This window comes from Nelusetta ayraudi, unplaced genomic scaffold, assembly GCF_046127955.1.
Source record: "Nelusetta ayraudi isolate G7.1 ecotype Tasmania unplaced genomic scaffold, CSIRO-AGI_Nayr_v1 ptg000048l, whole genome shotgun sequence".
In the NCBI taxonomy this organism is placed as follows: domain Eukaryota; kingdom Metazoa; phylum Chordata; class Actinopteri; order Tetraodontiformes; family Monacanthidae; genus Nelusetta; species Nelusetta ayraudi.
In genome coordinates this window covers 7,216,362-7,232,494 of record NW_027466098.1, presented here as the reverse complement: position 1 = coordinate 7,232,494, position 16,133 = coordinate 7,216,362, and the positions used below count along the sequence as shown (strand labels likewise).

At 41.4% G+C, this 16,133-nt stretch overlaps 2 protein-coding genes and 1 long non-coding RNA gene across 3 annotated transcripts; all 3 read left to right on the top strand.

Moving 5' to 3' along the window:
- Positions 1-7,384: 7,384 nt before the first annotated feature.
- LOC142895163 (uncharacterized) lies at positions 7,385-8,800 on the top strand. The gene is made up of 3 exons (XM_076035998.1): positions 7,385-7,472; positions 7,630-7,771; positions 7,930-8,800. Exons 1-3 carry the CDS (start codon positions 7,430-7,432, stop codon positions 8,480-8,482), a joined length of 738 nt encoding a protein of 245 aa, XP_075892113.1. The 5' UTR covers positions 7,385-7,429; the 3' UTR covers positions 8,483-8,800.
- A 1,226-nt stretch (positions 8,801-10,026) lies between these two features.
- On the top strand, positions 10,027-11,486 carry LOC142895164 (apolipoprotein A-I-like). The gene is made up of 3 exons (XM_076035999.1): positions 10,027-10,167; positions 10,326-10,467; positions 10,616-11,486. Exons 1-3 carry the CDS (start codon positions 10,125-10,127, stop codon positions 11,166-11,168), a joined length of 738 nt encoding a protein of 245 aa, XP_075892114.1. The 5' UTR covers positions 10,027-10,124; the 3' UTR covers positions 11,169-11,486.
- A 1,408-nt stretch (positions 11,487-12,894) lies between these two features.
- LOC142895162 (uncharacterized) lies at positions 12,895-14,170 on the top strand. The gene is made up of 2 exons (XR_012928182.1): positions 12,895-13,152; positions 13,301-14,170. It is a non-coding gene; the product is annotated as an uncharacterized LOC142895162 (long non-coding RNA).
- Positions 14,171-16,133: the final 1,963 nt, after the last annotated feature.

The following is a 16,133-nucleotide window of genomic DNA, read 5'->3' as shown; positions in this document are numbered from 1 at the left end:
TGTTTTTCAATGCATACGTCCAGACTGGACACATGAATTGATACTGGCGACACAAAACTATTAAGTGAAAGGTAACGAAATTGTAATTATATGTAATGTATGTAATTGGATTTAATTGAGTGGCATTGACTTTGATATATGTCTTTATCTTTAATATCTTATCAAAGACAATAGCAGCCAGTGAAAACAAACTCCTTTGGATATCTCTAAATGTGCACTAAAAGGTGTTGACTGTGCATGGCTTTTGACTCACAAATTAGTTCTGTTGTTTTTCAGTTGTTGGATTGACTTGAATAATTAACTTTGTATAAATTTGGAAAAGTTCCCTGATCGGCACACACAAACCACGCTGAAAGGTGACTCCTCAAAATACACAAACCATTTCGCCTGGCGTTCAGAAGGAATCACTCATTAAATTTCACACGGATAAGAACAGATCGCTGAGTAAATAGTTACTTATGTCACCCAGCTCATGTCCCTGAATCATTATCTTTATTTTATTTTTTTTATATTACATTATTTTACTATCAAGCTTGAATTAAACTGATTCCATGACACACAACCTACTCAGGCAGCCTCCACAGTTACTGAACACCAATCCAATAGCGGCATATGATGGAAATGAGGACTGCCATGTGTTTGCACATGGATGGTTGCACATGGATGTGCAACTGTGTGATCAAAGTGTTATCGATTCACTATGGACAAAGATGTGTGGTATTATTTCAAGCATTTTTAGAGGTGAGAACTTGACTCCCTTTAAAAAAAATAAATAAAAAAAAATCATGTGTCACTATACTGCTGTTCACTGTAAGATCATGTTGCCATATGTTAATGGTGTACATCAGAGCTAAGGACACAATTAAAATAAAAAACAATACAATTTAAATATCCTCTTAAGACTCCAGTTTTCCTTCAGATAGTTTCAGTGTCCCTTTACCGTCCCTCAACCACTCAATTTTGCCTCACAATGTATATAACATATACTACTTGTATTTAAAATGAATGCATTGCATTTGAAGAAGGGGTTCATAATAATATGGTCGCTTTGTGCCTAGATTGCATATGACCTAAAACAACAACAACAACAACAACAACAATACATACAATACATACAATTTCTCTGATGGCATCTTCATGGTTGTGACCACACGATGGCAGATGACTGATATATCAGAAGAGTCACCTGCTGTGTTTAGTACACAACCACGATGCACTAATATACCAGAATGACAAATCTTAAAACACTGGCTATATACTCTATATTGTAAGAATATTTAAACTATACTCTCGTGTATAATTTTTTTTTGCTTTATTTATGAAGCTCCAAAGAGCACTACATTAAATGTAAGAAAATCAAAAATGTAGAATCTCAAGGCACCTTTGGGGATTTATCCAAACAATTTTAAAGCTGAATTTAAATGTCTGTGGAGCTAAAATAATGAAGATAAAGTTATAGGTGGTAACATAATGTCTGTGTGTGGAGAACTTGAACAAGAAAACAATGTAAGAATCAAATATACAAGATAAATGAGACCACAAAAAAGTTGAGCTGCAATACAATGTGTGTAAAACTTGAACAATAAAACTGTATAATGCTAAATTAGATTAGCTTTTAGTTAGCATCTGATGAAAAAAAAAAAAAGGATTCCACTGTCAGGACTGAGCAGGAGCATTGGGCATTGATCCAAGAAGATAATAAATTAAAAGAATGACAGTGACGTTGCCTTAATATTCAACATGTAATTCAAAGTTAAACTAGAATATAGAATTCAACTTTGACCGCGATTTCCTGACAAGCTTCCTTTTTATTTATACCCATATATAGATTTCACTGTATCTTTTTATCCATACTGTCTCTTAATCATTGACAATTGTTGACAGAACTGAGTTCAGGCTGAAACGATTTTTTCCAACGTGATATTTGCCATTGTGTGGGCGGTTCAGTTCTGCAAACAGGTTGAATGAACTTGCCATCCTGGGCAATGCCATCTTCAACACTGCAAACTGTCCTTGAAATTCAGACCGTCAAGCAAACTCCTCCGCACTGAGTCATACAGGCAAAAACAAACAAACAAAAAGTTCCACAATGACAAATACAGAGAGTGGGTAAGTAACATGGTATTAAAGGGAAATTGTAAAAGGTGGACGGTCAGAATACAATTTAAGATTTATTTTTTTGTTAACTGTCTAATTTAGGTGCAGTGGTCTTTAAGTTGTTCCTATTTTAGGCAGAGGAACCAATATCTTATAAAACTGTATCACAACAAAATGACCCTTTTCTTTCTTTGACACAATGGTTGGAAAAAAAAAGTTTCTGTACACCTCATGCATTTGTGATGTACTGTATTGTGTGCCAAGAATCAATTAAGTCTCCAAGTGCAGTTTATTTCAGTGCAGCCACCATCATTGATCCACGTGCTGCACGTGCACTGACTGTTCCGTTCAGCTCGCAACTGGACGTTTCAGCAAGACCCCTTGCAAGCACGTCCAGAACTGCAAGAATTTTGATGTTATTTTATTTTGTCTCATTAACAACAATAAACACCAACCACAACAACAACCATTGGTTTTTGTGCAAATGATGCAGCCAAACCTTTTGAAACACAAACATACGCCAAAAAAAATAAAAAATAATAATAACTACATATATATATATATATATATATATATATATATATGTATATATATATATATATATATATATATATATATATATATATATATATATATATGTATATATATATATATATATATATATATATATATACATACATATTTATTGATAATAATTGGTACTGACTAAAATGTTAATGGTGTCTGAAAGCTTTTTTACACCACTGTGAAAGAGGATTGAAGCTCGTTTTGAAAATAATTAGCCATCATTAGTTTTTTACTATATCTACCACTTATACAACACTCACGGATGGGTGTTAGAAAATGGCACAGTACAATCCTACTTTGGTCTTCAGCAGATTTTCAACATTTACAGTTGAATCAGTTTTTCCTCACAATCTGGGATGTGCTCTTCACTGCATTATCTTGGAGCCAGGCCTATGCTTACATTATGTAGTTTTCCTTGAGGGTTGCTTTAAGTTCCAATTGTTTTTATTGAGTCAAAGAATGGTACATACATCACCTTCATGTACCGGTATTCATTCAATCCATCAATCAAAAACGAATCAAATTGGTATACAAAGAAAATCAAAGCTTGTGTCTGGGTGAGTGTTGCTTTAAGATCTATAGTCTGGCTTCAGAAATTCGTCATAAGAGAACGTGTTCTGGAGAACTGAAAAGCAGATTTCAGTGTAGAGCTAAAAAATGATTAAATTACTTCCTGTTGTCCTCTAATGATTTAAGTTATCTGGGTTCAGGGTGTATTATCTCAGTATGTAGTCAAGCTGCACAGCCCTCAGGGCAATGCAACCTACCGTGTAAGCCCAGGAATGGTAATTTGGCCCAAATATCTGTACCGAAACAACCTCTGCAGATGTGATATTGCAAAATCCCCATCGCCGCACTTAATTTGACTTGGGTGAAACGTTTCAAAGTGACTGACTCAGTGTGCGTGTGTATGTGTGTGTGTGTGTGTGTATGTGTGTGTATGTGTGTGTTGAGCAAAATGAGAAAGGGCTCCACAGCATCGCTCGCAGCTGAAACAACTGCCCCCGCTGGTCCGAGAACAGTGCTCCATCATGGAGACAGCAGGATTCATGACGTGACCTTTGAACCTCAGCCAGGGCCTGATCAAATGCTGGATTTTCTGATTAAATATTTATTAGCTCCAGTCAATCACCCCACATCTGTCCGCCAGTCTAATAGTCATTGTGAAAATAGGTTGTTGACCATCCACACAGAATTTGGCTGAAGAGGTTGTCCTCTGTGTCGATGGCAGTAACAAGTCCTCTCTAACCGCCACAAAAAAAGAAGAAAAAAAAAATCACCTCGTCGACCCAGACTAGTTTGATTTTTCATTCTTAAAACACCAATCGTCGACAGACTAGATAATTCACTGCAGATGCTGGAATCATGCATTACGAGTGGTTTCAAAGGTCGCCATTTGTGATAAGCGTCACTTAGTCCCATTTCACTCTTGGTCCTCAGGTCTGAGCGCAGAGTCCAAATAGTTCAAGCACAAGCCACTCATCACACAACTTCCATTCGCTGCTTTGATACCGAACAATGTCCTCCTCTCTATCTACTGGCAATGTTGTCTAAGAGCAAAAGCAGATAATGAGCTGTATTGGGCGATTCATTGAGCAAAGCAGGCCCAGAGGATGCAGTGGGAGGAAGGTTGGACTGAGAAACCGAGGGAGCGTTATATTTTAGAGTTGCCCAGCAACTATCAGTGGCATGGAGAAGACCTGCCTGTTGGCTATGCCCCCATCTCCTGCCAGCATGACCTAGAGTGAGTTGTGTCATCAAAGGTCGTATCACTGTTGAAGGGGTGTGTTCACCTGATGAAGCCAGTGGGGCTTCTGACCTCCCTGCATTGAAGGAGATACACCCGTTGACGGTTCCCCGTCATCTGAACTAGGGAGATGAGTATCTTGACCAACTATATGTTAGATTTTACCTTCCTATACGGTGTAAGGGTGTTTGCACTGGCTGCTACCCGGTTGTAGGGGGTGCTGTTTTGGTACCTCTGTCGTTGAGGGGCCAAGCGAGACGAAGCGAGTTCAGTGGTGACGTAGCGACGAGCAGGGCACTGATTGGCTCAGTTTTTCTGACGGAATTTGAGAGCGAAAACAGCGCGAAAACCCAACTGCCATTTCTTTTTTGTAACGGTTATAGTAGGTGGCGTGCGTTTTTAGTTGTGAAGATGGCTGAGCGATTTCTGCCGTGGACAAACTCCGAGGTCCACACTTTTTTGTCAGTAGTGGCGGAAGACAGAATTCAGCGGGAACTGGACGGAGCAGTCCGTAATGTTAAGGTTTACACAGAAATTAAAAAGCAACCACAGACCGAGCAGCAGGTATAAAAAAAAAACTCTACGTTGTCCACTGCTGCGCTGTTGTGTGTCGCAAAGAAATGACGCTGACGAAAACATTGTCCCGCTTTACCGCGTCGACTCCGCCCACGGTCTCGTGATCACAGAGCCAATGAACACACAATCGTACCGAGGCGTGGCGTACTGTGGCGAGGCGAGGCGAGGCGAGGCGAGGCGAGGCGAGGCAATGAAAACACGCCCTAAGTGTCACTCATGAGGTCTTCGTTCAGCCTAAGCCACAGTTCATGCCATTTGAAGCTGGCAAACGTCGGAATAACTTTTGACCTTTACGGAATCCACTCTACAAATTTTAAATAACCTCTTTGCACAGCATGGAACAAGTGTACGGTTTTTGCCATGCTCAATTTTATTAAAAAGCCAATGTCACAAATGATGTATCTCACAGTTTTCAGGGTATGGAAACAATGCCCAGAAAGGAAACTGAAGATGTATAAACGAAAACTTTTCGCACCAGCTAAACCCTTCTGGTGTTGATTGTTAGTGGACACCAAGGACAATCAGACTGAAGAGATCAGAGCACAAATTGACTTTGCACCTACTAACCCTGCTTTGTTCAACTGCTGATCAAAAAGCAGCCGTGCAATGTAATAACAAAGCAGGGTAACACGTCAGCATAAAATAAAATGTTGAATTACTCTTAACCAAAAAACACTTTAATTGTTTTTTTTTTTTAAATTATGTGTACATGTCTTTACCGGATTTCTATCCTATTGATCAGTTTTCCTTTCTCTCATAAAGTCATGAGGTTATTTCAATTATTCCTTTCTTGCTAGAAACACTTGGCATGCAATGTGAAATTACGCCTGCACATATTTTGATATATATATATATATATGTATACATACATATATGTATATATATATATATATATATATATATATATATATATAAATATACATATATATATGTGTGTATGTATATATATATATATATATATATATATATATATATATATATATATATATATATATATATATATATATATACAGAAAATAGACTGCTGTAGCATTGCATTTAATAAGGGGGTCGTTTAGGTTGTGGGACAGTTTGCATGCTATGATCATGCAAACTCTGCACTTTACATGAGGCTGTTGTGACAAAGTCCACCAGTGGTAGGACAACAAACAAATGTATGGCACACACGCCAACTTTGACCTATTAATCATTCTGCACACATCAGCCCCAAAGCATCTTATCTGTCCACTGAGATAAGTCTGGCTTCATCCTCTGCCCCTAAGACTATTGCACTGTTTGCGAGATGTTTTGTCATTATGAGTGCTTTTATTTGTTGCCCCTGACAACAAAATGTGATTACATCCTAATTAAGGATTTGGTTGGGACACATCACTACTCTCCCTTTGCATTTCCTTGTCAGGTTTTGGCCGTCAAAAGAAATAATAAAGCATTTGGCTTTCACAAACACACTGTACAATGCAAGAAAGACCCCCAGGAGAGGGACAAGACCCACTGGCTAGCGTGCAGATGTGATAGAACTATAACATAATACCATATTGAACCTTGTAAGACATTCTAAGAAATTGTAACGCTTATGAAGGCCTGAATCACATAAACCAGTGTGTAACTACACCTTCACCAGCTTCACTTATTCTATTTTTTGAGATGCCCATGATGGAACATAAAGATGTGTGCATGTACACATGTTATCTCCCCCTCCCAGCAGGTGACCATTGAACTTTCTATTCAATCCACCCCTGCTGAGTATTTTCTTCTTATTATTTTTTTGGGGGAGGGGGTGTCCCCTCACTGAGACAGACCCCTTCACTGAGACAGTATAAAAAGCCAGCTCCGGCTGAAGTCTGTCAGTTTCTTCAAGAACTCCCCCAAGGTAAGTCAAAGCTGTGCTGCGCTGGGAGGTGAAGGGCCTGAATAGGTATTTTACAAACATTTCAAAGGGAATTCCTTATTCTTCTGTTGTGACTGAGCTTCCGCCTAACAGCTAAACTTTGCAAAATGTAGACACGTTCAGTGTTGGTGTTGTTTCCTTGACTGCGGTTTGCATATGTGCATTCACATCGGTTCTCTCGAGCTGTACCGCACTCTCCAATAATACCAGGGAGCCTCTCACAATCTTTCAGCACCTTACAAAGATCAGGCTCTTTAAACTTGGAAGGGCCTGAACTGAGTTTTCTTAATCTATGGGGTCCTTAATCCATGAGAGGGAATTGCTCTTAAGCTTTAAATGGGATTACTGAGTAAATCTGCTGCGATATCTCTCCAGTGCTCTTATCCTGAAACCCATCTACATACAAAACTCTTACCAGCCACCAAACACACTAAGAAATGCACAAGACATTTCTTCCCCTCTTAAGCCTCTTCTGATTTAAAAGATTACAAGAATGTCAATTCTGTTTTGAAGACCATCTGAAATCTTTTGCATTCCTCTACCAGGCTACCATCATGAAGTTTGCAGTCCTTGCTCTCACTCTTCTCCTGGCTGTGGGTGAGTACTGGGGTAGTGCATACAATATTCGTGGAGATTTATTTTAGACAGCATATGAAATTTGAAAGATGTTGTTTTATTACACCCAAAAGTTGTTTTTTCCCCCAGGTTGCACGTGCTAACTTTGCTTTGAACTTCCTGCTTTCCCACCTTTCAGCCTCTCAGGCGGCTACCGTGCCTGAGGAACCCTCTGACATTCAGCAGCGGTTCACTGGATTCAAGTCTATGGTGGCTCAGGTTAAGGGCGTCTTAGACAGAACCATTGCTGCCTCTCCGGATGCTGAGCAATTGCAAACACCGTAAGATTCTTATCCAGTCATTTTAGATTTTCTTTGTATTTCTATTGTCAACAGTTTATTCACTATTTTTATGTTCTGCCCAAAAAAAGTATTTTCTCATTTGAAATGTTATGCAGTTTACAGCAGTGCGCTCATTTAATTTTTTCCCCTGCATTTAGGTCTGCACTTTCTGATGGCCTCGGTATGCTGCTCGCACAGCTGCAAGAACATGAGGAGGGTATTGTGGCTTCCATCTCTGCTGGCCACGAAATGGTCTCTCAGATGACTGGGGCTGGAGAGCTCTCAGGGGAGTTGGATGCAGCTGTGGGCAACTTAGATGGAATTTTCAGAGCCCACCTTGCTGAATACAATATATTGCTGAAGCCCATAGTCGCTGACTTCAAAAAAATGTCTGAGGGGTTCAGGGATCTGGCTGCCCCCAAGATTGCAAGTCTGCGCGACGAGTTTAGGACAAACGCAGAGGAGACCCTCAATGCTCTCGGCCCCGTTGTACGCACCGTACTGAAAATGGTGGCAAACTTCAGGGATTCGGTTAGCGTGTATGTAGATGAGTACAAGAGGAATATGGAAGGTGTCCAAACTATGTATGAGAGCCTCTCAGAGGCAGAGAAGCTAAAAAGGAAGAAGGAAATAGAGGCCATTGCTAATGATATTGTGCTAAAGATCCAAAAGATCTATGAGATTGGCTCTGCGCCTGCACCGTCTAGCTAAATCCTTGCCACCCTCTTTCTAACACCATTTTCCCGACACCCATTTAGCCTAGATCCATCCCTCTTTTCTCCTTATTCCTCCTTTCATGCATGGACCACATTCAAAACAATGTTGGTGCCAAACTAATGCATGTCTAATGCAAGCAGCATGGCTGGTCTCTAGTTCTCGGTCTTCCATACACAAAACGCATGCATTCTCCAGAAGCGTGGCCACAGGTCCGCGCTTTTTTTTGTTGTTGTGAGAATTGTATGTGAAATTGACATCTGTGTAACGAGACTTGTCTGAAACTGTTCAGTTCAATAAACATCTGACTGTTAATTCCTCCTTGCTGTCATGTGTGTATGTGCTCTCAAAAAAAGCCATCAACTATATCAAAATAGCTACAGAAGACAGTGAAAGTAGAGAATTCAATCGTAATTTTACACAAATCCACACTTTATACGTTCCACTTTATACTCACTTGTGTAATTGGATTTGAGTTCCCTTCACTTTTTGATGGAAACATAATATGTGCACGATGTAATGCATTTTGTGAGCCAGTGTGTAACTCCACATTCACCACAAGGCAGCTGGTATTGGCTCCAGCACCCACATGACCCCAAGCGATGTTTGGAAAAACTCAGTGTGAGCATTAGCCTATAGAAGAACAGAACAAATACCGACCTAAGTCATATCAGATCGGCAGTCATTAAATGTCCTAGATATAGGGCAAAGTATAGAGGGGTGATATTTTCTTCAGCTTCACTTGTCTATTTTTTCGAGATGCGTTTGATTTTGAATGCCCATGATGTAACAAAGTTGTGTGCATGCACACATGCTATCTCCCCCTCCCAGCAGGTGACCATTGAACTTTCTATTCAATCCACCCCTGCTGAGTATTTTTTTTATTATTATGTTGTTGGAGGTGGGGGTGAGGAGTGCTCACGCCTCCATCCATGTACCTCCTCCCCCTCACTGAGACAGACCCCTTCATTGAGACAGTATAAAAAGCCAGCTCCGGCTGAAGTCGGTCAGTTTTTTCGAGAACTCCGCCAAGGTAAGTCAAAGCTGTGCTGCGCTGGGAGGTGAAGGGCCTGAATAGGTCTTTTACAAACATTTCAAAGGGAATTCCTTATTCTTCTGTTGTGACTGAGCTTCCGCCCAACAGCTAAACTTTGCAAAATGCAAACGCGTTCAGTGTTGGTGTTGTTTCTTTGACTGCGGTTTGCATATGTGCATTCACATCGGTTCTCTCGAGCTGTACCGCACTCTCCAATAATACCAGGGAGCCTCTCACAATCTTTCAGCACCTTACAAAGATCAGGCTCTTTAAAATTGTAAGCACCTGAACTGAGTTTTCTAAATGTATGGGGTCCTTTCTCTATGAGAGCGAATTGTTCTCTCCAGTGCTCTTGTCCTGAAACCCATCTACATACAAAACTCTTACCAGTATTTTGAAAAAACACTCAAACACACTCAGGAATGCACAAGTGTCAAGACATTTCTTCCCCTCTTAAGCCTTTTCTGATTTAAAAGATTAAAAGAATGTCAATTTTTTTTTCTTCCTTAAAACAACATCTTTTTGTAAACCTAGTGACAGTATTTCTGGCAATGTTTTGAAGACCATCTGAAATCTTTTGCATTCCTCTACCAGGCTACCATCATGAAGTTTGCAGTCCTTGCTCTCACCCTTCTCCTGGCTGTGGGTGAGTACTGGGGTAGTGCATACAAAATCCATGGAGATCAATTTTAGACAACATGTGAAATTTGAATTATATTGTTTTATTACACCCAAAAGTTGTTTTTTTCCCCCAGGTTGCACGTGCTAACTTTGCTTTGAACTTCCTGCTTTCCTACCTTTCAGCCTCTCAGGCTGATCCTGTGCCTGAGGAACCCTCTGACATTCAGCAGCGGTTCACTGGATTCAAGTCTATGGTGACTCAGGTTAAGGACATCTTAGACAGAACCATTGCTACCGCTCCAGACGCTGATCAATTGGAAATGCCGTAAGATTCTTAGCCAGTCATTTTAGATTTTCTTTGTATTTCTATTGTCAACAGTTTATTCACTATTTTTTTGTTCTGCCCAAAAAAAGTATTTTCTCATTTGAAATGTCATGCAGTGCACTCATTTAATTTTTTTCCCTGCATATAGGCAGAAGCTTTCGTTCGGCCTCGGTATGCTGCTCGCACAGCTGCAAGAACATGAGGAGGGTATTGTGGCTTCCCTCACTGCCGGCCACGAAATGTTCTCTCAGATGACTGGGGCTGGAGCGCTCTCAACGGAGTTGGAAGCAGCTGTGGGCAACTTAGATGTAGTTTTGAGAGCCCACCTTGCTGAATACAATATGTTGCTGAAGCCCATCGTCGCTGACTTCAAACAAATGTCTGAGGGGTTCAGGGATCTGGCTGCCCCCAAGATTAAAACTCTGCGCGACGAGTTTAGGACAAACGCAGAGGAGACCCTCACTGCTCTCGGCCCCGTTGTACGCACCATACTGAAAATGGTGGCAAACTTCAGGGATTCGGTTAGCATGTATGTAGATGAGTACAGGAGGAGTATGGAAGAGATCCAGAGGATGTATGAGAGCCTCTCAGAGGAAGAGAAGATAAGAAGGAAGGCAGAAATGGAAGGCGTTTTTACTGACATTGCGTCAAAGATGCAAAGGATTTATGAGATTGGCTCTGCGCCTGCACCGTCTAGCTAAATCCTTGCCACCCTCTTTCTAACACCATTTTCCCGACACCCATTTAGCCTAGATCCATCCCTCTTTTCTCCTTATTCCTCCTTTCATGCATGGACCACATTCAAAACAATGTTGGTGCCAAACTAATGCATGTCTAATGCAAGCAGCATGGCTGGTCTCTAGTTCTCGGTCTTCCATACACAAAACGCATGCATTCTCCAGAAGCGTGGCCACAGGTCCGCGCTTTTTTTTGTTGTTGTGAGAATTGTATGTGAAATTGACATCTGTGTAACGAGACTTGTCTGAAACTGTTCAGTTCAATAAACATCTGACTGTTAATTCCTCCTTGCTGTCATGTGTGTATGTGCTCTCAAAAAAAGCCATCAACTATATCAAAATAGCTACAGAAGACAGTGAAAGTAGAGAATTCAATCGTAATTTTACACAAATCCACACTTTATACGTTCCACTTTATACTCACTTGTGTAATTGGATTTGAGTTCCCTTCACTTTTTGATGGAAACATAATATGTGCACGATGTAATGCATTTTGTGAGCCAGTGTGTAACTCCACATTCACCACAAGGCAGCTGGTATTGGCTCCAGCACCCACATGACCCCAAGCGATGTTTGGAAAAACTCAGTGTGAGCATTAGCCTATAGAAGAACAGAACAAATACCGACCTAAGTCATATCAAATCGGGAGTCATTAAATGTCCTAGATATAGGGCAAAGTATAGAGGGGTGATATTTTCTTCAGCTTCACTTGTCTATTTTTTCGAGATGCGTTTGATTTTGAATGCCCATGATGTAACAAAGTTGTGTGCATGCACACATGCTATCTCCCCCTCCCAGCAGGTGACCATTGAACTTTCTATTCAATCCACCCCTGCTGAGTATTTTTTTTATTATTATGTTGTTGGAGGTGGGGGTGAGGAGTGCTCACGCCTCCATCCATGTACCTCCTCCCCCTCACTGAGACAGACCCCTTCATTGAGACAGTATAAAAAGCCAGCTCCGGCTGAAGTCGGTCAGTTTTTTCGAGAACTCCGCCAAGGTAAGTCAAAGCTGTGCTGCGCTGGGAGGTGAAGGGCCTGAATAGGTCTTTTACAAACATTTCAAAGGGAATTCCTTATTCTTCTGTTGTGACTGAGCTTCCGCCCAACAGCTAAATTTTGCAAAATGCAAACGCGTTCAGTGTTGGTGTTGTTTCTTTGACTGCGGTTTGCATATGTGCATTCACATCGGTTCTCTCGAGCTGTACCGCACTCTCCAATAATACCAGGGAGCCTCTCACAATCTTTCAGCACCTTACAAAGATCAGGCTCTTTAAAATTGTAAGCACCTGAACTGAGTTTTCTAAATGTATGGGGTCCTTTCTCTATGAGAGCGAATTGTTCTCTCCAGTGCTCTTGTCCTGAAACCCATCTACATACAAAACTCTTACCAGTATTTTGAAAAAACACTCAAACACACTCAGGAATGCACAAGTGTCAAGACATTTCTTCCCCTCTTAAGCCTTTTCTGATTTAAAAGATTAAAAGAATGTCAATTTTTTTTCTTCCTGAAAACAACATCTTTTTGTAAACCTAGTGACAGTATTTCTGGCAATGTTTTGAAGACCATCTGAAATCTTTTGCATTCCTCTACCAGGCTACCATCATGAAGTTTGCAATCCTTGCTCTCACCCTTCTCCTGGCCGTGGGTGAGTACTGGGGTAGTGCATACAAAATCCATGGAGATCAATTTTAGACAACATGTGAAATTTGAATGATATTGTTTTATTACACCCAAAAGTTGTTTTTTTCCCCCAGGTTGCACGTGCTAACTTTGCTTTGAACTTCCTGCTTTCCCACCTTTCAGCCTCTCAGGCTGATCCTGTGCCTGAGGAACCCTCTGACATTCAGCAGCGGTTCACTGGATTCAAGTCTATGGTGACTCAGGTTAAGGACATCTTAGACAGAACCATTGCTACCGCTCCAGACGCTGATCAATTGGAAATGCCGTAAGATTCTTAGCCAGTCATTTTAGATTTTCTTTGTATTTCTATTGTCAACAGTTTATTCACTATTTTTTTGTTCTGCCCAAAAAAAGTATTTTCTCATTTGAAATGTCATGCAGTGCACTCATTTAATTTTTTTCCCTGCATATAGGCAGAAGCTTTCGTTCGGCCTCGGTATGCTGCTCGCACAGCTGCAAGAACATGAGGAGGGTATTGTGGCTTCCCTCACTGCCGGCCACGAAATGTTCTCTCAGATGACTGGGGCTGGAGCGCTCTCAACGGAGTTGGAAGCAGCTTTGGGCAACTTAGATGTAGTTTTGAGAGCCCACCTTGCTGAATACAATATGTTGCTGAAGCCCATCGTCGCTGACTTCAAACAAATGTCTGAGGGGTTCAGGGATCTGGCTGCCCCCAAGATTAAAACTCTGCGCAACGAGTTTAGGACAAACGCAGAGGAGACCCTCACTGCTCTCGGCCCCGTTGTACGCACCGTACTGAAAATGGTGGCAAACTTCAGGGATTCGGTTAGCATGTATGTAGATGAGTACAGGAGGAGTATGGAAGAGATCCAGAGGATGTATGAGAGCCTCTCAGAGGAAGAGAAGATAAGAAGGAAGGCAGAAATGGAAGGCGTTTTTACTGACATTGCGTCAAAGATGCAAAGGATTTATGAGATTGGCTCTGCGCCTGCACCGTCTAGCTAAATCCTTGCCACCCTCTTTCTAACACCATTTTCCCGACACCCATTTAGCCTAGATCCATCCCTCTTTTCTCCTTATTCCTCCTTTCATGCATGGACCACATTCAAAACAATGTTGGTGCCAAACTAATGCATGTCTAATGCAAGCAGCATGGCTGGTCTCTAGTTCTCGGTCTTCCATACACAAAACGCATGCATTCTCCAGAAGCGTGGCCACAGGTCCGCGCTTTTTTTGTTGTTGTGAGAATTGTATGTGAAATTGACATCTGTGTAACGAGACTTGTCTGAAACTGTTCAGTTCAATAAACATCTGACTGTTAATTCCTCCTTGCTGTCATGTGTGTATGTGCTCTCAAAAAAAGCCGTCAACTATATCAAAATAGCTACAGTAGAGAAGAAAGTAGAGAATTCAATCGTAATTTTACACAAATCCACACTTTAAATGTCACACACGTTCCACTTTATACTCCCTTGTGTACCGTATTTTCCGCACTATAAGGCGCACTTAAAAGCCTATTTTTATTTTTTATTCTTTTTCAAAAAACGACTGTGCACTTCATAATCCGGAGCGCCTTATATATGGATTGATTCTGGGTGTGCTTGCTGACGTCGAAGCGATTTTGAGAGGTACACGGCGCTCTGTCAAAATGGTTTACCGCAGTACGATTTAGGTCAATTAAGCCGCACCACTCGCAGCATTACGGCTATCGCGGGGTAATACATAAACCAGACTGGAAGCGGTGCGCACCTCCGCGGCCGGCCGGCTCGCGCCGTGCAGCAATCGTTTTGGCGTCTGGTCCATTTTGTGCGCGAGCCGCGAGAGAAAAAGCCAGAGTACAATGCACAATTATCAAGCACTGATGGAACGGAATCGAACACCTATGTATCAATACGTGATATACGCCGCGAATGGTGCGATATTATGAGTTAACGCACGAGACGCTCAACGTCCGGCTTCTTTGATTCCGAACCGTACGAGAGAACCTCCGGTGGATTACGACTCGCGTTGGTAACATATTTCTAGCAGTATCATTCTGTTGTTGTTGTTGGTGGTGTTTTATTTTTCACGTGTTACAAACAGGTTTTAGAGTTACTGTGAACGCAGTTAATAAAGTCTGACTGACGGACTTATCTCTGACTCTTTTGCCTCGCTTAATGCGCCTTATAATTCGGTGCGCCTTATACTGTATATGACATAAATTAGAAAATAGACCATTTATTGACTGTGCGCTTTATAATCCATTGCGCTCTATAGCGCGGAAAATACGATAATTGGATTTGAGTTCCCTTCACTTTTTTTTTTATGGAAACATAATATGTGCACTATGTAATGCATTTTGTGAGCCAGTGTGTAACTCCACCTTCACCACAAGGCAGCTGGTATTGGCTCCAGCACCCACATGACCCCAAGCAATGTTTGGAAAAACTCAGTGTGAGCATTAGCCCATAGAAGAACAGAACAAATACCGACCTAAGTCATATCAGATCGGCAGTCATTAAATGTCCTAGATATAGGGCAAAGTATAGAGGGGTGATATTTTCTTCAGCTTCACTTATTCTATTTTTTCGAGATGCCCTTTATTTTGAACGCCCATGATGTAACAAAGTTGTGTGCATGCACATAAGTTAATCTCCCCCTCCCAGCAGGTGACCATTGAACTTTCTATTCCAGGGGTGTCAAACTCATTTTAGTTCATGGGCCAATAGAGGAAAACCTATTACTAAGTGGGCCAAACCGATAAAACCATGGTATAATGATAACTAAAAATAACAACAACTTGACATTGTTTTCTTTGTTTTACTTTGGTTGTGTTCTTGGAACACTCTGCACTCTGCCCGCAATGAGAGTGGCAAATAGGAGACGTAACAGGGAAGGTAGGAAGACAGCGTAGCTTCAGAGTGGCTGTACTTGGTCCCACTTGACCAGTCCGGGTATTCACAGCTTGTTTGCAGAGCAAAAAGCGCTATTGCAACATTCATTGGACAGTAGAAGTTTCTTTTATCAAAAAAATTGCAGCTTGTGTTTAAACTTTGCAAACCCATTTTGCGGGCCGGAAAAAACACGTTCACAGGCCTGATCCGGCCCCCGGGCCGCATGTTTTGCACCCCTGTTCTATTCAATCCACCCCTGCTAAATATTTTTTTCTTATTATTTTTTGGGGGTGGGGGTGAGGAGTGCTCACGCCTCCTTCCATGTACCTCCTCCCCCTCACTGAGACAGACCCCTTCATTGAGACAGTATAAAAAGCCAGCTCCAGCTGAAGTCGGTCAGTTTTTTCGAGAA